At 38.4% G+C, this 21,636-nt stretch overlaps 2 protein-coding genes across 8 annotated transcripts; one reads left to right on the forward strand and one right to left on the reverse strand.

Annotated features, from left to right (window-relative positions):
* The first annotated feature begins 335 nt into the window (after positions 1 to 335).
* Positions 336 to 2,824, forward strand: LOC110115406 (LOB domain-containing protein 4). Its single transcript, XM_020848620.2, has 2 exons — positions 336 to 1,049; positions 1,998 to 2,824. The coding sequence occupies exons 1-2, from the start codon at positions 849 to 851 to the stop codon at positions 2,373 to 2,375; spliced, it is 579 nt and encodes a 192-aa protein (XP_020704279.1). The 5' UTR covers positions 336 to 848; the 3' UTR covers positions 2,376 to 2,824.
* Positions 2,825 to 4,316: 1,492 nt separating this feature from the next.
* LOC110115405 (protein FAR1-RELATED SEQUENCE 7) lies at positions 4,317 to 20,784 on the reverse strand. Of its 7 annotated transcripts, none has more exons than XM_028700332.1 (8): positions 19,639 to 20,784; positions 19,279 to 19,401; positions 5,735 to 7,817; positions 5,533 to 5,654; positions 5,377 to 5,457; positions 5,230 to 5,289; positions 4,928 to 5,095; positions 4,317 to 4,745 (listed from the first exon to the last, which is right to left on the reverse strand). In XM_028700332.1, the coding sequence occupies exons 1-7, from the start codon at positions 20,641 to 20,643 to the stop codon at positions 4,991 to 4,993; spliced, it is 3,579 nt and encodes a 1,192-aa protein (XP_028556165.1). In that variant the 5' UTR covers positions 20,644 to 20,784; the 3' UTR covers positions 4,317 to 4,745; positions 4,928 to 4,990. The 7 variants fall into 7 exon arrangements, with proteins under 7 accessions (XP_028556165.1, XP_028556161.1, XP_028556163.1 ...); XM_028700328.1 differs by having other exon boundaries at positions 4,317 to 4,793; XM_028700330.1 differs by having other exon boundaries at positions 4,317 to 4,816.
* Between the last annotated feature and the right edge of the window lie 852 nt (positions 20,785 to 21,636).

Here is a 21,636-nt window from a genome sequence, read left to right on the forward strand (position 1 = left end):
CGGATTCGATTCAACCTGAACCAGAAATTTCCAGATCGATTCAAGTCGGTTTTTCGAATCGTGTCAAATATTGACACCTCTATATAGAATTATTTAATTAACATTTGATTCTAATAAATTTCAAAAACCTATATATGAATTTTGAGCAAAATCTTCTAATTTCATCCAAAACTCTGCTTTTTTTTTCTTTTTTAAATTTAAGACTTCATTTGGGGCAACTTCCTTAATGCTTTCTAAAGCAACATTATAGTACAAAAATCTTTTACCCTAACAAATTTTCTACTAAAATACAACTTTAAAAAACAAGAAGAAATCTTTCCCAAACTAAACCTAATCCTAAACTATCAAAATCAGCCAAAACGAAATATATTAATGAGTTTTACTCAATTTAAAAAACCTTAAAATTATGATCCTAAGACTCTGCAATGATAACCCTATGACCAAAGGAGGTGTGGACGCAAATGAGACCCTCCATTAAGAGAGAGAGAGAGAGAGAGAGAGAGACCCCATCTGCATGTCATTTTAGTAAGAGTTGCATAATAACCTTTTTTGTAGAGGTTTTACGCCTACATGATTGGAGAATTGGAAGTGGGCTACATAGCATCATATTTAGATTGAATTAGAGAAGCTCCCAAATTAAAAACACCAAACATCAACTCATTCAACAAAAGAGATGTTCTTGTCTGCCCATATCTTCTCTTTAGGCCCCACAAACATACAAAGCACAGCTCTCCCCCAAACCCGCTTCAAAAACCCACCGCCACCACCTCAATTCCCATCACCTCTCGCCCTTCCTTTCTCATTTCTACCTTTGTTGAAAGCTACAAAGACAGAAAGAAAGAGCAACGATGGGTAAAGAGGTGAGAGAGATGTTCAGGAAGCCTGGAAGCTGCGACGGAGTGGTGTGGCCATGCGCGGCCTGCAAGCTGCTGAGGCGGCGATGCGCACAGGACTGCATCTTTGCGCCTTACTTCCCCGCCGACGAGCCACAGAAGTTTGCCAATGTACACAGGGTCTTCGGCGCCAGCAATGTCAACAAGCTCTTGCAGGTTTTTTTCTCCCCCCCCTCACTCCGTTCTTGTAAGAATTTAACTCAGAATTGGCAAGATTTGTTGTTCCTAATTGTGGGCTTGAAGTGAATTCAAAATATGAAAACAAACATGGATCAATCTCTCGTGCCTAAGAGTTACAGTGCATAAGAGTCTGGTCTTCAGTGAGCCACCCTCTCACTGTGATTGGTTCGCTCTAATTAGCTAAAGGGAATTTACTTTAGAGAAAGTGGGACTGCCACTAGGACTCTTACTCCTCTTTCTGTCCCCCACTTACTGTGAAACTTCTCACACCAATGCCACAAAAGTGGAAATCTGGGTGGTCCATCCCCATTCCTTAAAATGAACTCATTATATCCCAAGACCAGGAGACAACAATCAATGCTTTTTTTTTTTTTACTTTGAATTTGGAATATTATAATAACCCCTAACAGTGTCATGAATTTAAATTTATGTAGCTGCAAGGATGGAGTAATTCTAGTAGAAGATAAGATTAGAGAGTCGTCTTAGATGGTTTGGTCACATAAAATGGCGGCCTTCCGATGACCCGGATAGGAAAGTAGAGGTATTAGATTTGACTTATGTTAAGAAAGGTAGAGAGGCAGACCTAAAAAGATTTGGTTAGAAAATATTAGGAATGACCTTTCTTTATTAGATTTAAACGAGAATTTGAATTTTAATATGACACAATGGAAAAAAAAGATTTATGTAGCCGACCTCACGTAGTGGGATAAAGGCTTGATGTTGTTGTTGTTGTAGCTGCAAGGATATTTTTCTAATAATAAAACCATCAGAATTCAAACAATATTAATAAAAGGATGGAGACAAGAAACTTCCTCCCAACCTTCCCAAAACCAACCAATATTATGGCAATGAAGCAAACAAAAAATGAAAAAAACCAGTATACTGACCTGAGACTGAGGCAAATGTTGGTGAAAATGGTTGCAGGAGGTTCCCGTGGGGCGACGTATTGATGCTGTGAGCAGCCTAGTGTATGAGGCGAATGCACGGGTAAGAGACCCTGTCTATGGTTGTGTCGCCGCCATCTCCTCCCTCCAGCGCCAAATCAACATCCTTCATGCCCAGCTCGCCCTCGCCCAGGCCGAGATGGTTCGCATCCGCCTCCACCATGCCTCATATGTTTCCCACTCCTCCACAGCTGCGACCGCCGCTGTTACCCCACTCACAGGTGGCACCAGCTCTTCCTCTGCTACCGCAACACCCTCAGACGTTGCACGAGCTGACATTGCCACAGCAAAACCGCTCTTCAGCTATGACATGCTCCTTGAACATGCCCATGGCGGCCAGCCAATGTGGTCATATTAGCTCTATTTAGTTCTCTGATCTCTCTAACTATGACCAGGAGGTCCAAGCTTAATAGAGTATGTCTTAGTTGGTGTGTGGCTTTCTCTAACCAACATGCACATTTATATATATGTGTGGTGCTGTTTCAGTTTGGCGACATTGTATCTACCACACAAATATGTATTTTTTGGAGTATAATAAGAAATTTCAGGCTCCTTCCTACATTACCTGGAGGCTAAAACAGAGTTTAAATTCAGAGAGCAGAATTGCAGCTCGGATAAATTTGTGAAAATGATGGAAAAAAATAAAATTTTCTTCGGAGAATTTAGATGCAAAAAACGGGAAAAGACCTATGTAGCTTTGTCTGCTTAGTGGTAACGGCAGAAAGCAATTCAACGGCAATGAGAAAAGGTGACATCGGGAAAATATACAGAGTGCCAAGCACTCGAAATAAACTGTTAGTGCTATGGATAATCTGTGGAAATACAAAGAAAATTTCACAGTTTAGACAGTTATTAACCAAGTTTTGAACTTCAATAAAAAGAAAAAAAGATGGACACATCTTTCAATCAAGCAAAACAATGTGCCAAACCATATATTCGTACACATGGAACTCGGGAACTTCATTTCAACCAGAAACAGCCTTAGATTAACGTTAATAGTGGGTGCAACTAAATAAAAGTGAAGAGCGCTTATCTGCTATCAGAAAAACCTACTTTAAGATAATTAAAGCAACTCTCAGGTTACTTTTAGTAAAAGTGTAAACCTATAAAAAATGTGCACATTGTGTATATACTTATAAAATAGTGGGGTAAATTCAACGAATGTGACATCCTACGTTCAGCATATAGTTGTGGCTCATGCAATAATAAGAGCATCTCCAAATGAAAAACTCATTTTTCACTTCAAAATATAGTAACAATCCAAACTGCAGTAACTCGTCTCCAACCAAGCTCCATTTCATAACACAAAAAGAAAATATTTTCGGTATATTCTTTCTCCAACAAAAAATGTCGTTTGTGAACAGTGCGATGCGACACACTGTTCATGTTGCAAGAATGACATAGCTTTTTGCATTCGATGGAGCAGCTCGCGAATGGCAAATGCTAGTTTAGCGTTTGGTTGGAGATGGCCTATTGGTAGATTTATAATCTTGAAAATGTGAACCGATAAACACTGCAAATATTGCTGACATACTAAGCTGAAGATTTGCTTTATCGTCCCCTAAATAAAACTAGCAATGACCTCAAAAGAATGCATCTTAGTGCTCATTTGGTTGCTTATTTAAAAAATATTTTAAAAATAATAATTTTATTTTCATTCATTTTATGTGAAAATAAAACCATTTAAATTCAAATGATTTTTTAGAGGATTTATGCAATTAATGTTGATTTCTAACTCCACCCTAAATGATGCATCCAACAAAGTTCACTGGTGTTCAAATAATGTTTTCTAGCAACCAAATGAGCTCTTGCGTACCCACCAGGAATAGACCGTTTGTTTAGAAGACTAATGATCCAACTCCTGCATACAGCTCTAACCAAGCTTGACTGAAATGCCTACATCCGATGAACAAAAGATGCTTAAAGATTTGAATCAATCAGAACACAAAATTGGATAAATCCTTTAAACGAATTTAAAAAGAATAAAAAAGAATATATATTGATATCATGTAGGGTATATCAGTTGGCGCATTTGGCATAAAATGCATGATATTAACAATCTCTTGCACAACGAGATAAACTTATGATAGCTGGAATATGCAGGAAGCAGTTCTTACTAATTTCCTTCTAGAATCTTCAGAATATGTAATATATGAGTATTATTTTCATGCAAAAGGTAATAAATTAATGTGTAAGCAATTGCATAAAAATATATTTTTTTTTTTGTATTTCAGACGTTTCAATATCATCCTACTTCTCAAGACTAGTCTATCCAATGTCCATATCGTATACAGCTTCATAGTTTAGCTCCTATTATATAGGCAATATTGGACCATGAATAAAGAAGTTCAAATACATACAGATTTAAAGAGGGATCGTCAAGAAACTCCACGAAAATCATTCAGGATGACTGCAGGTGATTTAAACAAAGCATGAGAAACTTTTGAGGGTGAAAATATACATCTGCCTACTAGTCACGGATCACTACAATAAAGGGATGAAAAAGGAAGCACGTGCCTTACAGGATACAAAAGCTATTGCTAACCATTTACATGAATACTCTTATGAACTCTCATCATTCTTCTCAACATCAAATTATGCTTAGCATCTGATGTCTCTAACTGTACAGAACTTCAGGAAGCACCACTAGAGCTGAAGGGGAAAAAATTTTCTAATTTGCAGCTTACAGACTTTTCTATTAGCTCAGAATTAGAGCAAAGGAGCACTCCTGGAAGTGCAAAAAAAGCATTTTTAGGCCTCAGCTGATCTCAGTAACCTGCATAGAACGATCATTTGAAGCTGACACAACATGGGTACATCAAGCAAAAAATATAAGAATAATTAAACAAATAAATAAATAAACAGTGGAACTAACTGAACTAAAAAGGAAACCAACCATCACTGCTTTACTTTTAATGATGCGACAAGGGCTAAGCTTGCTGCTACGCCATAATACTTTCATTAAAAAACTTGTCATAAAAAATCCCAAACTGGTATGGTGTAGTGGCCTTGGTCTCCTCCCTGGGGTCCCAGCTGGGAATTGCTTGCAACAAATTGAAGAGCGTGCATCTCAGAAGCCTGAAATACCGATTTGTCATTCACAGAACACATCCATATTCAAGATGAAACGATGCACTAACTATAAATTGAATATATGTAAGATATTATATACAGCGATGTAATCAATTGATTCTGAGTTCCTACAAGGATACCTGGCCTAAATGAGTTTCACCCGGGAATGATTGCTGCTGCAACACAGGAGCTGAAAATTCCTGCATGTATTTGAACACAAATTTAGCTAGAAAATGGAAATAGGTATCCCTATGGAAGTATGGAGTAGATGCTTATTTGGTTATTACCTGAGTAAACTGAGGTGTTCCATGAAAACCATGAAAGGAACCAAGTCCAAATTGATGGCCAGGTATGTACGGCCCCTGCAGCTTTTACAATATGATTGTCACAAAAGAATGAAGCTCATTTTATGTTTATCACTTAGTATTTTCAAAGAGAGCTACCTGGAATGATTGACTTGGGGGGAAAATTTGATTTGAAGAATTCCTAGTCTGGGAAGGGATCTCATTAGATGCCATAAGTGGATCATTAGCATCCATTGAAACCTCTACAGCATCAGATTTTCCTGTCAACATAAAAGAAAAAGAAATAAGTAAATTAATTTTAATATCCATGCATGAAAAATAATTTCATTATTTGGCAAACCTGTAAGTCCCTTGTACTGTTTACTCATATCCATCCCATTTTGCTGCCTACGACGAACTGTGGCATCATTTTTCTTTTTCCCACTTGATCTCCTAGATTCACCATTGTTCTCATTATCTATGCCTTCACCTTGTATCTGACTCTGTGATTGACCTTTTGAAAAATTGTTCATGGAAGTTTTCTCAAGAAGTTTTGTTTGAAGTATCTGTTCAACCTGTTCCAAAATCTGATTTGACTGGTTTTCCATGAATGCATATGCATGAACATTTTGAGCAGCCCTTGCAGCAATTCTATACAATATGCGGCATAAGGAGCTATAACGTTTTTGTAGAGATGACTTGGGGTCATCCTGGAGCGTAAACCCCTCATTGTCCCTAATGAGTCCAGATTTCACATCCTTGCTCCACCGCTTCAAAAAGTATTGTGGTGCTAGCTCTTTAACATTCCTGCAGTCAAGCACCCTCAACACATGGCAACACTGAATCCCAACAAACTCAAACTTCTTGCAGCTACAAAAAACTGAACCATCTGATATATCAAACCTTACAAAGTACAGCTTGGATTTATCCTTAACTGCCACCTCATATTCTGATACAGTTCCCTCATATTCTGATACAGTTCCCACATCACCACAGCCGTAAACTATACAATTTGAGAGAAGATCAAATTCCATTTTAAACATCTCAAAGGCAGCATGTGTGTACACATTTGCAGCTTGCCACAGGAACCTCAGCGTAGTTGCTCTCGACACGCATTGACTGCTAAGATAATCAGCTTCTTGTTCCATGTACCGCCGTTCTTTCACAAACTCCTCATACTTGTTGAGAAACTGTAAGAGATCTATTTCTGGACTTAAATATTCTTTCAACACACTGTTTAAGCCATCTCTTCGTAATGTGTTAAAGATATCTGCATAAAAGGTTTCTTGCCCATAAGGCAAAGCCCATTTCTTCCTCTCTTCATATAAATTAGCTAGCCATTCATTATCTTTTAAACCATATCTTTCTAACAGAGATGTCCACGCAGTTAAGAAATCTTCCTCCTCTTGGAACTCAAAAATGCACTGGTTGAAATCAAGTAAAAAATTTTCCAAATCTTTGAAATCCTGAGTTAAGTTCTTAGCAACACTTTGATATATGTGCCATATACAATAGCGATGAACTACGCTAGGCCATACAACAGCTATGGCATCACTAATGGCAGAGCTTTGTCCAGTTAAGATTGTCTTAGGTTGTTTACCACCCATAACTGCCTTGAAAGTCTCAAATAACCACTTGAAAGATTCCACAGTTTCAGCATACATAACCGCAGCACCAAATATAACAGTTTGCTTATGATGATTAACACCAGTAAACAGAACAAATGGTCTACCACTGTCAGCATCTTTATAGGTTGTGTTAAAACATACAACATCACCAAAGTAGTCATAATCCATAATCGAATTTGTATCTGCCCAGAAGATATTTGTCAACTGATCATCTTCATCAACCTGTATGGCATAGAAAAAAGATGGATTTTCACTTTTCATTCTCTGCAAGTATGTTAGCATGGCTCCTGCATCTCCCATCGGCATACTCCTAGCTCGCTTTAACCTTAAGTAGTTTTTGTATTCAGAAGGTATCAGTTTGGTTCTATGATGATTACCAAACTGCATTTTAGTTAACAACTTCTGTGACTTGAACATTTGAATATCTAATGGAGCTGCTAAATCATGATTATGCTCTGACACAAATTCACTCACACTATATTTACCATTAGACATAAGTTTAATTGCCATCCGGGCAGGACATCCTGTTCTAGTCTCTGGCCTTGCTTTTTTCATCTCATTTGCAAAACTTTTAGGGCGAAACCCTTCTTTTGAGCACACATAAACCCTTAGCCGAGTAACACTTCTAGCAGTTTTATCCCACCATCCCTTTCGAACACAGAAACCAACATTCCCAGCATATCTGAGATAAAATTCATATGCCCTGTCTTCATTTGCAAATAGCATACCAATTTTTGGTTCTTCTACTACACCTGTTATCTCTCTTATTAGTGGTTTTGGCTTTCTTGCTACAACTTTATCCTGCATTTCATAAGTCTAAAAATAACTCTGAGTTAAAACATGATATAATGCAGAACATGTCTGCAAATTAAGCAACAGCTACATAGCATTTGCTAACATGAAAAATTGTAGCATGATGAATGTACGGGTATAAATATACATCTAATAGCATGACTGCATTAGACAAATACAGTAAACAAAAAATCATTAGCATGATCCATCTCATAAAGACAAGGTTCCAGCAAATAATTAAACAAGCAATGTGACATGATTGAAGTAGCCCGTCTTCAGGAAACCAAGAAAAACAAAATCCTTAAATTTGTTTAAAATTTTATTATTAATAGACTAGTTTGTTCGCTCTAGAAAAATAGGCGTGAACCTCGCTCTCACGAGCTTAAGATCCTTATTTTCCCAAGGTAGATTGAATTTTAAATTAACTAGATTTCTACTGAGAATAGTGTCAGGGTTTGTTTAGATTTGAGTCATACTTCCTATGAGCGCAAACCATCATACTTAATTACCATTCTAACGCGTAGAAGAACACTCTCGATTAAGGATGAAATTATATTTAGTTTGTGCATGAAGTACAGATGTGTGCAACAGTGTGTGAATATTCTAAACCCTGGTTGTGGGGGATGAAGGTAGACCCGATCAAGATCTCATGGTTCCGTCATTCTGAGAATATCGTATGGTTCAATCTGCCAACACTAGCGACCATTGATCGTAGTGCTAGGGAATCTGATTAGCATCAATGGGTTGCCTCCTTTCAGGGACCCCAAGTAAATTGAAACGAATATATATTCATTATTTAGCTTGGATAGGGACTTATGACTCCATTAGAAGTTGTCCATAATTTAAATTTGAATTGGGTCTTACGGCCCCGTTTAGGAGTTGCCCCTAGTTTGGATTTGGGTTGAGGCTTACGACTTTCATTTGAAAGTAACCCGTGTGATTGAATATAGGTAGGGGCTTATGGCTTTCATTTAAAAGTAGCCCTAATGACAGGTCTTCTGACCTATATTAAAGGTGGCACAAATAGCAGGTCTTGCAACTTAGCCATATAGAATAAGATGCCCGCGTATTTTCCTCAAAAATCGTACTTACAGCTTTCATTGAAAGTGACAAGAAACTTTAGGTTGTTATCACTTCACTTAATAAATATATATACTTAGTGAAATAATTGCTGATACGATTTGCTACTCCTACTAGAAGTAACCTATAGGGCTCATATCAGTAAAGACGTAGCTTTACACAGTTCCTTGCCTCGACACCAGTTTTAGTGTTTCGTAGCAGTGCTACTCCTAGTAGAAGGAACAAAGATTGTGAGTGCTACACAATTCTATTTGCTGCATCGATATCATGAGTTCATGACTCCTAATCATGATTCTATTCGTGATCCCTTGCAATCATCTATTATGAGACAGCAATTCCTTATGATTTATGAGCTGCAATCTTTGTGACTCTTTCAATTAGATTGGCCTACATATTCTATCTTCTAAATTTTATTTATAATTCATGGATGTTTATGGTTACAAAGAGGGATGTCTGAGGCATATAAAAATATTTCATTTGATTTCTACTTTGATGAGCCAAAAATGTGAATATATACAATTCCACCTCATCAACTAAAATTTCAGGATGTTATCACATGGGCAAGATTTGGTAATCTCTTATCTTTTTCCACTCTATTCTTTAATTTCAAGAATTTGATTTAATTGTGTGATTGAATTTTGTCAATTTTGGTACAATATTGGTTTCAACTGTAGCATGCTTTTCAATTAAATGTTGATTTTATGCTTTTGAATATCTACATATTATTTTTTACTAATTATTAAATTATCATTCAAGTCAAATTTACACATGTTTTATGATTTCATCTAAAAATAATAGCCTAATTTAAGAGTTTATGAACTATGAATTTAAGAGTGCATGTGAGATTTTCTGCACCATATTTGCATTATGAAACCCTAGACTCTAAGATATCTACATCAACTTCTTAAGATGGATCCTTCCTTTGAAAATTTCTTAGTTCATTTTGTGATGATATACCAATCAATTCCATGATCAATGGTGTTTTGTTCACAATACTAACTATGGGTCTGCCTGGGGCAAATTTTTTTGGTACTTCCTTTTTTAGACTACTACCACACTTCCATGTGCCTACAACTTTCTTATTATTTTTTAGAATTTTTCATTGTAAGAAGTAGCTTTTTACAACTAGATAGGTTAGATTTTGATAGCCAAAAAAAATTATCGTCTGACTTCACAAAAAGAAAAATTTTATAATGCCCACAATAAATAAAAACTACTTTTTTCACAACAGTTCGACATCTACTTTTAAAATAGTTACACTCACTCCAAATGGATCATATAACTTTTGTATGATAGTGAAGTATTCTAATACGGGCTCTATTATAGCACCAAGAAGTTAATGAATGTCGGACACAATTAGGACAAAAATATCCTTCTTAAAACCTTCTAAAATTGAAATAGAATAAGACCCTTGATTAGAATTTTAAAAAATATTTACTTAACATGACAACAATTCCATCAAACATATAAACGATGTTAATATTAACCTCCAAAGAGCTTCACGTAATAGATATTGATTCACTCGTTTGATTCAGCTCAACATTTCAATCAAATTATCATCTTCATCTTTAGCTTTAATCGAACTATTTGGGGTCAGTTTCTTTACGCCATTACTCTTTCATTGAGTATTATTCCGTGTTGCTATTGTAGGATTTCTGCTACTTTGGGAAATTTGTTTCACAATTTACTTGGCACATGTGGTTCCCAGTCATGGGAATATTCAAAGCAATTTTACTCGAATTTATTCAATGCAAATATTTTAAATTTAAGACTTTAGATGAGGTTATATATATATATATATATATATATATATATATAGACACTACAGGAAAACATATATATATATATATGTTAAGAGGCATCTAATCTGATAACTTTGATTGGCTAAAATTTCTTCTTCTAGTCTTCAATCATGTGTGTTCAAGTTGGATATGTGATTCCTTCTAACATGGTATAAATGTGAGTGTGGTATAAGTATGAATACCTAATAATGAGAGAAGTCATCTCATTGTACCGTCATAAAGCCTAGATTTCTTACTTTGGAGAATTCTTGCCATGATATAATTTATTTAGGTAATTACTTGACTTGCTACTGTTGATAGTGCTCCTGATCTTATACAGATTTGAAACAACTAGAATTCAAATCAAGGTGACTAAATTATAAATGTTCACTGATTTTATGTGATTTGGATTTTTCATTGATTTATTCAGATTATCCAATAATTATATTATCATTTAAATTATACTTCGTATAGTTGTTGTTTTCATTTACAAAAAGTCATTTTTTGCCTAATTTAGTGATTTGTGATTCATGAGTCCTAAAGTTTACTTATTTGATTTACATCTATCCCATCCTAATACTTGCATTAGGTATCCTAAGTTCCTAACCATGAACCATCCTGCATCAATAAATATAATTCTGCCAACAATGTGAATTGGAGATATGTCAAATCCAAATTAAATGATAAAATAATAGCCTGTCTAAACCCCTGGAAGGTTTATTATATTAATACTTCAAGAAATTAACTGCCAGAGAAATTGGATCATATAAAATCATACAATGAATTTAGTTTTGAGTACATACGTGTTGGAAATCTCAAAGAATTATCTACTTATAAAATGTTTAATACACCTAATTTAACTTTATATTATGCACTGCGAACCATCACTTGAGTTTCTCTCTTGTTTCATCTCCTTAAGGATTCACATACATCATACTATTTGCACAACACGCATGTTTCATATTAGTTTTATTTCTCACGTCATTATTAGAGAAGAAATTGTGTCCACATCTAATGGTGAATGCTGAAGAAATTTTATTAAGTGGAAAGGAAGGTATACATGAGACGATCCATGAATTTCTCTACAAAAAGTAGAAGTACTATGCCCAGCTCTACTTGATAAACATCAACTGAACACATTGTTAAAGTAATTTTTTATCAAATCAGGCAAATTGAAGTGAATCCTTTCACTAACGGTCATTTTCCATATGTTTGATTAACTTTCCAACAGGATTCTCGAACCCTATTGATTCATGCCTTGCAAACTTCTTTAATAATAGGATTCCCTCTGTGTCATTCCTAACAATTCAATTCTCATGACTTTGAGCCTTATGAGATCTTATTTGTGGCATGGTATTGCAAGTTTGCGACTTCTAATCACTCGGCTTCTATGGATCTGTGACTCATTCACTCATGCCTTCCCTTCCTTGTGGTCTTTGAGTTGCGGCTGTAACACGATCTTATGGCTCTTTAAGTTTAAATAGGCTTACCGATTATATTTTCTGACATTCAATTTTCATTGAGGGAGGTTTGTGACTATAAACATGTATTTCTAAGGCATTTAAAAACATTCTACTTTGATGAAATAAACTTTCTGATGTATAAAATTCCTTCAAGCCTTCTAAAATTTAGAGAGAAATTATCACCTTGTACTAGCATGAGGCATGATTCTTCTGTGATGACCTCTTATCTTTACTTGCTCCTATTCTTTATTTTTTATAAACTAGTTTGATTGTGATTGAATTTTGTCAAATTGGTAAAATCTTATTTTTCGTTGTAATGTAATTTTCAATCGTGCATGTTATCTTTTTGAATATCTGTATACTATTTCTCATAAACGACTATTGAAATATCATTTGAGCCAAATTTAAATGTGTTTTCTGATTTTCCATCCAAATAAATTAATAGTTGTATGAATGAAATGTGAATTTTGTGCATTTTTTCACATATTTGCATTAGGAAATCATACACTGTAAGATTGATACGTCTAGACCACTCCAGCCGGCCCAGGCCTTGGGCCTGCTCAAAACCTATAGTACGCGGAAGCCTACTAATCTGCAGGCTCAAATTGCCGTCCCCATGGGAGTGGGGTCCATGGTTTAGGGAAGTGAGAGTGGGGCTGCTTAGTCATTTTAATTATTTTTATGTTTGTTTTAATTAGGAGTTGGATTAGGGTTAGGGCATCTTTTTTTGTGGCTAATGTTCTAAGTGCTTTGGTGTTCTTGGGCTCTAGCAGCATCTAGAAAATTTTGGAGAGATTGATCCTCCTCTCAAATAGTGGATCGTTTGTATCTTGTTGTTTTTCTTTCTTTCTCTAGCAATCAAGAGAGATTTCTTGTGTTTTCATCCACAAAAACCCCTAATTTCTGTTAGATCTAATCGCTGAATTTTATGTTTGTTTTGATTTCAGCAATTAAATTTCCTATTTTTCCTGTTGATTCCTATCAATTGGTATCAGAGTAGATTTTGGAACTATTTTGGGTCTACTTCTATGAAAACTAGTGGCTGTTTTTCAACCATAAGAGGGGTTGTTTGTTGTTTTCAGGTGTCAAGATCCAAATTTTTTAGTCTACAAAGATCTGGGTATTGATGGCGGCCAAGAAAGTGAATGCGTTGGAAGAAAGACTTGAAAAGGTGATGAGCCAAATGAAGGCAACGGTGGAGGATAGAATATCCGCCATGGAAGTCGAAGTTTCAGATCTTCACGAGATGGTGAAGAAGATGTTGTAGAATCAAAATCAAATGAAGACATCGGCGGCAAGGAGTCCGATAAGGAGAAATACGAATTCTGAAATTCGTAGGAGGGAAAACGATGTGGAGATCATTGAGGAGAGAAATGGGAGGTATGGAGAGAGGGCTGGTTATGGGGGACACGAATCAATGGGTGCTGGTTGGGAAAGAAAAGAAGGGGATTATGGTAAGAGAGGTACTAATTTTCAAGGAAGGAGAGGAGAAAGCGAAGAGGGCTATGTGTATGAGCATGGAAGGGAGATTGGGACACTTGGGGAGGACCAAACACTTGGGAAAAGAGAAATTATAGAGGATTCAGGGGAAATGAGGGAAATCCGAAGGTACAGAAACTGAAGATGCCCATTTTTTAAGGGGAAGATGCACATGGATGGATCTACAAGGTGGAAAATTATTTCGCCATCAATGAGTTGGAAGAAATATTGATGGCAGCTGGTCTATGTTTGAAAGGAAAGGTGTTGTCTTGGTATCAGTGGAGAGACATGAGGAGGCCCATACGGAGTTGGAGGGAGTTCAATGAATGCTTATTGGAATGTTTTCGAACCGACAGGGGAGGGGACTTTTATGAGCAGTTATTTGCACTAGTGCAGGAATGTTCAGTGGCAGATTATCGCGAGAGATTTGAGTATCTAACAAATCATTTGGATCGACTATTGGAGACTGTTCTGGAGGAGAATTTTATGAAGTGACTCAAATCAGAGATCCGGGAAGGGCAGCAATGCAGGTCATGAAGCCTCGTGACTTGGGAGAGGCTATAGAGCTAGCACAACTAGTGGAAGACCAGAAGTATCATGAGTGGGGGAGTAGGGGCAGCAGTTCAGGTGACTCTTACAAAATGACTTCCACCCTTCTTGCACCCAAGGGGCCTGTATTAGGAAACATTCGTGACACTTCTAAGGAGAAGCCAATAGGAGGAGGAACTGGGGGAAACTTCAAAAGACTGACTGAGACATACAGGAGAAGAGGGCGAAGAGATTGTGCTTCATATGTGATGAGAAGTATACTCCAGGGCACCGATGTAGGGACCGAACTCTTTAGGTTCTCATCGTTTGTGATAACAAGGAAACTAAGGAGGGAGGTGGGAGTGAGGAAGAGAGAGAGGTGGAGGACAAGCTACATCTTGACGTGGGAGAGGTCTCCCTAAACTCAGTGGTAGGATTCACTCAGAATCGTACCATGAAGGTGAAGGGGAAAATAGCAGACAAAGAGGTGGTAGTACTGATTGATAGTGGGGTTACCCATAATTTCATCTCCAACTAGGTTATGGACCAATTAGTTGACATTAGTGGATACAGGGTCTTATGGAGTAATGATGGGTACAAAGAAGGTGGAGACGGGCAAGGGGATGGGGAGTGGTGTTGACCATAAAGGGGGTTCAGGTGAGGGAGGATTTTCTCCCATTGGAGTTAGAGAGCACTAATGTCATCCTAGGAATGAAGTGGTTGTAGACCTTGGGGAACACAATGTCAATTAGAGGATATTGTCGATGGAGCTGGTAGTGGAAGGGAGAAGGATAGTGAACAGGGGAGATGCAGGGCTCTCCAAAGCAATAGTATCACTTAAAACCATGGTGAGAAGCATATAAATGGTGGGGGAAGGTTATTTGGCAGAGCTACATAGGCTAGAGGGGATTAGATTGGAGTAGGGTGGGGGACATTCCTCTTTCAGTGTAGCCATTGATTCAGCAGTTCAGTGAGGTATTTCAGCCATCTCAGGGATTGCCACTACCGAGGAAGTAGGAGCATGCTATCACCTTGAGGGAGGGTGTGTCACCCATCAGTGTCAGGCCCTACGCTATCCTGAATTTCATAAGGATGAAATTGAGAAGTTGATCACTAGGATGCTGGAAGCATGGATTATCAAGCCCATTATAAGTCCTTTTTCCAACCCAGTGTTACTGGTTAAGAAAAAGGTTGGGAGTTGGAGATTTTGCGTGGACTATAGGGCGGTGAACAAGGAAATTGTGCCATACAAGTTTCTCATTCTAGTGATAGATGAGCTATTGTATGAGCTGAGTGGGGCATTTATTTTCATCAAGATGGATCTAAAGTCAGGGTACTATCAGATCAGAATGAAAAGGATGTGTCAATAACTGCTTTCAGGACTCATGAAGGGCATTATGAATTCCTAGTGATGTCTTTTGGCCTCACTAATGCTCCAGCCACTTTTTAGTCCCTAATGAACAAGGTGTTCTGACCGTATCTCAGGCAATTTGTGTTAGTGTTTTTTTATGATAGCTTGGTTTATAGCAGGTCAGCGGAGGAGCACTGGGAGCACTTGAGGAAGGTTTTAGAGGTGTTACAGGAGCACCAGCTGATGGGCAATCTGAAAAAATATTGTTTTGCATAGGCTAGTGTAGAGTAGTCGGGACATGTAGTTTCTAAGAAGTGTGTAGTGGCGGATCAGGCAAAATTGAAACTATGTTTAGATGGCCATTGCCCAGGAATCTAAGGGAGCTAAGGGGGTTCCTAGGGATGATGAGCTATTATAGGAGGTTCGTGAAGGGGTATAGCACCATTGTATGACCACTGACAAAACAGTTGAAGAAAGATGGATTCTTATGGGGGCAGATGATCACATCAGCTTTTGAGAGATTGAAGAAGGCCATGGCCACTGTGTCAGTCTTGGCCCTGGCATATTTCACTCAAGTCTTCATAGTAGAGGCAGATGCCTCGGGGTATGGATTGGGAGCAGCACTCATGTAGAGCCATCAACCCATCGCCTACTTCAGCCAGGTGTTGATAGCTTGGGTCAGGATGAAGTCAGTCTATGAGAGAGAATTGATGGTCACTATGTTAGCCATCCAGAAGTGGCAAACCTACTTATTAGGCAGACACTTCATTGTCGGGACGGACCAGCGGAGCCTGAAGTACTTATTGTAGCAAAGGATGACGACAGAGAAGCACCAGAGATGGCTGTCAAAGTTATTGGGATATGATTTTGAAATTCAGTATAAGCCAGGGATAAAGAACAAGACAGCATATGCCTTGTCCAAGGTGTATGGGGGAGTTATAAACGATAGCAGTTTCAGTACCACTTATGCTGGATTAGGAGGCCATTAAGGAGCAGAGTAGTCAGGTTATTCTTTAGAAGGTGAGAGACTCTTGTACCAGGGGAGATTTGTGACACCTAGGATACCAGTTCACATTGCGCACCTGCTCCAGGAGTTCCATAGGAGCTCTGTTGAGGGTCATTCAGGGGTGCAGCAGAATTACAAGAGACTCGGCTCAGAGTTGTACTAGAAGCGAGTGCGCAAGGATGTGGAGTTGGTAGCCATATGTGAAATTTGTTAGAGGAACAAGTACATGGTCATGCCTCTAGAAGGATTACTACAGTTCTGAGCTCTACCAGGTGTGAGAGGAGGTATCTATCAATTTCATAGATGGATTACCCCGATCGGAAGGGTTCACAGTGATTTTAGTGATAGAGAACAGACTGAGCAAGTATACTCATTTCATCCCCTATGACACCCCTACAAGGCAATAACAGTGGCATCATCTTTCATTAGGGAGGTGGTCAGATTGCATGGGATACTAGTAGGGCTGCAAACGAACCGAATCGAGCCGAGTATGTGAGTGTTCATGTTTGAGTTCGTTTATTATTAGCTTGTTCAAGTTCGGTTCATGTTTGATTCGAGCCTTATTGTTTGTCCAGCAATTGTGCACGCCTCGAGGCATTTTTTGCAAGAATTGCGCAGAGGCGCGCCTCTTATTGCGCAATTTTAAACAGAGTGTGAGTGTTCATGTTTGCGTTCGTTTATTATTAGCTTGTTCAAGTTCGGTTCATGTTTGATTCGAGCCTTATTTTTTGTGTTCATGTTTGGTTCGTTTAAATTAATGGTGTTCATGTTTGATTCATATTTGATTCATGTTCGGTTCATTTAGTGCATATCGAGCTTTAAACAAATAAGTCTTAATGAGCTATGCTCGTGAAGGAGATAGGGTCACTAACAGGAGGAACGAGAAGCTAGCCCTAAGATACTTTGGCCCTTACGAGATATTAGAGAAGATTGGAGCCGTGACATATCATTTGAGGTTGCCCCCCACCGCCACCATATATCCAATATTTCATGTATCAAAGTTGAGAAGATTTATAGGGGATCACACAGCGAGTTCAAAGCTTCTAGCAACATTGACTCAAGATTTGGATGTGGTATTGGAACCCCATGAGCTACAAGGGGTGCGCTAGGGAAAAGGAGGGGTAAATGAGGTGTTGATCAAGTGGAGAGACCTTCAAGATTATGATGTGAAATGAGAGCCTTACGAGAAAGTGCAACAACAATTCCTGCCTTTCCACCTTGAGGACAAGGTGGTTCTTTGGGAACGGGGGTATTGATACGCCTAGACCGGTCCAGCCAGCCCAGCCCTTGGGCCGGCTCAAAACCTACAGCGGGCAAAAGCCTGCTAATCCGTAGGCTCAAATTGCCACCCCTTTGGGGTGGGGTCCACGGCTTAAGGAAGAGAGAGAGGGGTTGTTTAGCCTTTTGTATTATTTTTATGTTTGCTTTAATTAGGAGTTAAATTAGAGTTCGGGTATCTTTTTGATGGCTAATGTTCTGAGTGTTTTAGTGTTCTTGGGCTCTAGCTGGAGAGTTTTGGGGAGAGTGATCCTCCTCTCGAATAGAGGATCATTTGTATCTTACTATTTTTCTTTCTTTCTCTAGCAATCAAGAGTGATTTTTTGTGTTTTCATCCAAAAAACCCTAATTTCTGTTAGATCTAATCGCTGAAATTCTGATTTCAATGATTAAATTCCTGTTTTCCCTGTTGATTCCTATCAAAGACATACTACAACTTCATAACATGGATCCATCCTTTGGCAATTTTTATAGGTCTTATTGTGGTGATATAACAATCATTTTCATGATTAGTTGTGTTTTGTTCATTATGCCAACTAAAACTACTGTATTATAGTGAAATATTTCTCATACCAACTCTATGAAAGCTTCATGAAATCAATAAATGTCAACTAAATTAGGGGGAAAATACACTTTCTAAACCTTCCAAAATTGAAACAGAACAAACACTTATTAAGTGATTCAAATTTTAAAATATTTACTCACTATAGCAACAATTCCTTCACATATCATATACATGTTAATATTAATTCTCCAAAGAGCTTCACATCACAGCTATTAATTCATCCATTCAATTTTGTTCAACATTTCAATAAATTATCATCATCATTAGCATTATCCCAACTACTTATTCATTGTAGTTGAGTGTTGCATGAGATGTTAAACCTATGCTACGCAAATCATTTTAAACAATTTCTATCAATGTTATCTTAGGTCTATCTTATTTTCATTCTAATCCTTAAATACTAATAGTATATGCTCAACTAATGGCATTTTCTTTAAAATATCTAAGTCTAATATCGAGTATCTTATCTTCACTACATTATACTCCCACGATCCATCTAATATAACCATTTTTCACTTTATCTTTCCTAATTTTTTCCAGACATCCAACTGCAAATTTCAGTGTGCACATGATTTCTTCTTCATTCACAAACCTTAATCTCAATTTCATCAAGTGGCCAATATGACTTACTAATATCCTCCATAAGCTGCAATATCTCATCTCCATGTCTTTCCCTACTTCATTCCCAGCATCCCATCAACCTTTAACCCATACTGCGGATCTCAACAATAAATGAACTCAGTAAGGTAGTTAAATTGAGAAGAGCAATAAATGATAAGAATAAGAAAATTGACAGTCCACCTTCAAAAGGAAATCCAAACATCAAAAGGATAACAATTGCATATTCATTGCTCAAATAAAAGATACTAAAAAAGAAATGTCAATTTTTTGGGCTACTAGTCCTAAGCTTGAAACCTTCCACAATTCTACATTTTCTTCAAGAAAGATGATTACCTGTAATGGCACCCAACCAATAAACTTTCCACCAGCATCTTGTTGTTGCGGAATATTTTGCTGCTGTTGAATATTTTGTTGTTGCAAGAAATTTTCTCCAGGAGGAGGTTGTGTCGTAAAAAACTGCGAAGTAACATGGTGTACCAAAAAAAAAAAAAAAATCAAAAGAATAACCTAAAACACATGTAATGCACCACCCAATAAATTATTACCACCCAGCTAATAAAAGAACATATGAAAAACATGCACTTTCTCTAGTATTCATCCAACAAATTTGCTATCATTCATGCAGAACCTAAAGAGTCGTGAATATCAAATTATCATCACAACAGTAAGAATTAGCACATCCAAAAACTTTACCTTTATAGTTCTTTCCCCAGATTGTCGGTTGTTCTTCTTCATCAAATATCTAAGAATTATGTCTCTCTTTTCATCAGACGAATATCTATACACTCTCACACCAAGCTCCCTCAAAAGCTTAGATTGTGCAGAAACAGATGTTGCAGGTGGCTGCCCACCATTTTTCATCTCTGATGCAGGTGCCTTTGTGGTCTCGGATGAAGCTGTGCTTTTCACTAAAGCCCTGCTCTCTATCTCAGCAGCGCAATCACCACCTACTGAACCTTTCACTGAAGGCCTGCTTTCAACATAAACGCCAAAGTCAGCATCTGCCATCCCAATCTTCTCAGCGGAGCTATCGATGTCAACCACCTCAACCACATCCCCATCGCCATCTTTCTTCTCCTCAAACTCGTCCAACAGCTTACTTCTCTTCTTGTAAGGCCCCCGCTTCCTCTTCCCAGTACTAGTCTCCAAATTCCGTCTCTGCAAAGGGTAGCTCCCTCTCCAGCACAAAAACCTCTGCATGATGAGAGCCCCCTTGCCCACCGACCTTCGGTTCGACCCCGTCCGTGCCCTGAACCCTATTTTTTCACCATAGCCATAGTAAAAGGCCTTGGCCTCCTCCACAGAGTCGAACACCATTCCAATGGTAAGTGCCACCTTAGTGCTTCCATCCCCGGAAGAGGCAGCATTGAGGGAGTGGTTATGCTCAGTCTCCAGCTTGGAAATCGACCATTTCCCGTTCTCCTTGAGAACCACTTCCATCATGGCCTTGCACCGGTCTCCCGACGGCGATTCAGCATCTCCACATCCGCCTTCCCCACCTTCTGCCGTCTGTTTCATATGGAGGTAACTGCGCACGATCTGGGCTACTCGTAGTGCTTGCTCGTCAGGAGGCTGGCCGACCAAAGCCTCCTCTGCCCGCGCTAGGGCCTCCTCATCCTTTACCTCCATTTCCACATCCTCTTCTACCTTTTCTTGATTGCTGGAAGGAACTTCAGATGGTTCAGATATGCGAAACATTTATATTGATTGTCGAAAGATAGAATCCGGAGAATGGAGAAACCGGAAATTGGGATTAGTTGGAAAGGAGAGAGGAACCCTAGGTTTTCTTCTAGAAATGAGAGGTAAACGGATCATACCATGCTTTCGATTTATCCTTTATCTCTCTCTCAATTTTGTTTTGCTGCCGAAGACGTTGGGCTGTGCAGGCTTGCCCGCATGTGATTGATCTGTGATGAAACCAGAACGGACAGCAAGCATCGCTGCGCCACTGCTGGACGATCAGAAGAACGAATCATAATAGCAATGCAGCGCTGCCAAGCCTCAACCAATAGGCCAAGGGGAGTTGTGTCTCCTCCTTTATCTCTCTCTCAATTTTTTTTTGCTGCCGAAGACGTTGGGCTGTGCAGGCTTGCCCGCATGTGATTGATCTGTGATGAAACCAGAACGGACAGCAAGCATCGCTGCGCCACTGCTGGACGATCAGAAGAACGAATCATAATAGCAATGCAGCGCTGCCAAGCCAATTCACTGCTGCCGCGTAAGCGTGTAAACTAGGGCTGTCCATGGCGGGTCGTGTTCGGGTCAGACCCGAATTTGACCCGCTGTAACTGACACAACTCGGACATGACCCGGAATTGGTTTCAGATCAATTCTGTAGACTCGAACTCGACTCGGATCGGGTTCGTGTCAACACGACCCGACATGGAAAGTTTTAAACTCAGTCCACAGCCACAATCACAGGCGCACAGCACACGGCTACAGCTAAAACTAAGATCAATTTAAAATTTTAAACTCAATCATAGTCACAACTACAACTACAAGAAATAACTTCAAGCCTTAAATATAGCTAAAAGCCTAAAATCAATTAAAAAATCAATTACATAAGGATGACAACGACGAAAATGAACAGAGCGACAAAGGGTTAAAGGGATTTCAGTTAAACTCAAATTTTGTTAATAATGTAATCAAACAGAAATAAAATCTTGAAAATCAGTAAAGAATAAAGGAAAT

This window comes from Dendrobium catenatum, unplaced genomic scaffold, assembly GCF_001605985.2.
Source record: "Dendrobium catenatum unplaced genomic scaffold, ASM160598v2 fragScaff_scaffold_1483, whole genome shotgun sequence".
NCBI lineage: Eukaryota > Viridiplantae > Streptophyta > Magnoliopsida > Asparagales > Orchidaceae > Dendrobium > Dendrobium catenatum.

Excerpts from the sequence above, each read along its gene's own strand:
- LOC110115405 (XM_028700332.1), bottom strand. The coding sequence starts at position 20,643 with ATGTTTCGCATATCTGAACCATCTGAAGTTCCTTCCAGCAATCAAGAA. Across the intron at positions 19,402-19,638 it reads CTGGGGAAAGAACTATAAAG|TTTTTTACGACACAACCTCC; the intron begins GTAAAGTTTTTG and ends GTTACTTCGCAG. Across the intron at positions 5,458-5,532 it reads CCCCAAGTCAATCATTCCAG|CTGCAGGGGCCGTACATACC; the intron begins GTAGCTCTCTTT and ends ATATTGTAAAAG.
- LOC110115406 (XM_020848620.2), top strand. The coding sequence starts at position 849 with ATGGGTAAAGAGGTGAGAGAGATGTTCAGGAAGCCTGGAAGCTGCGAC. Across the intron at positions 1,050-1,997 it reads ATGTCAACAAGCTCTTGCAG|GAGGTTCCCGTGGGGCGACG; the intron begins GTTTTTTTCTCC and ends AAATGGTTGCAG.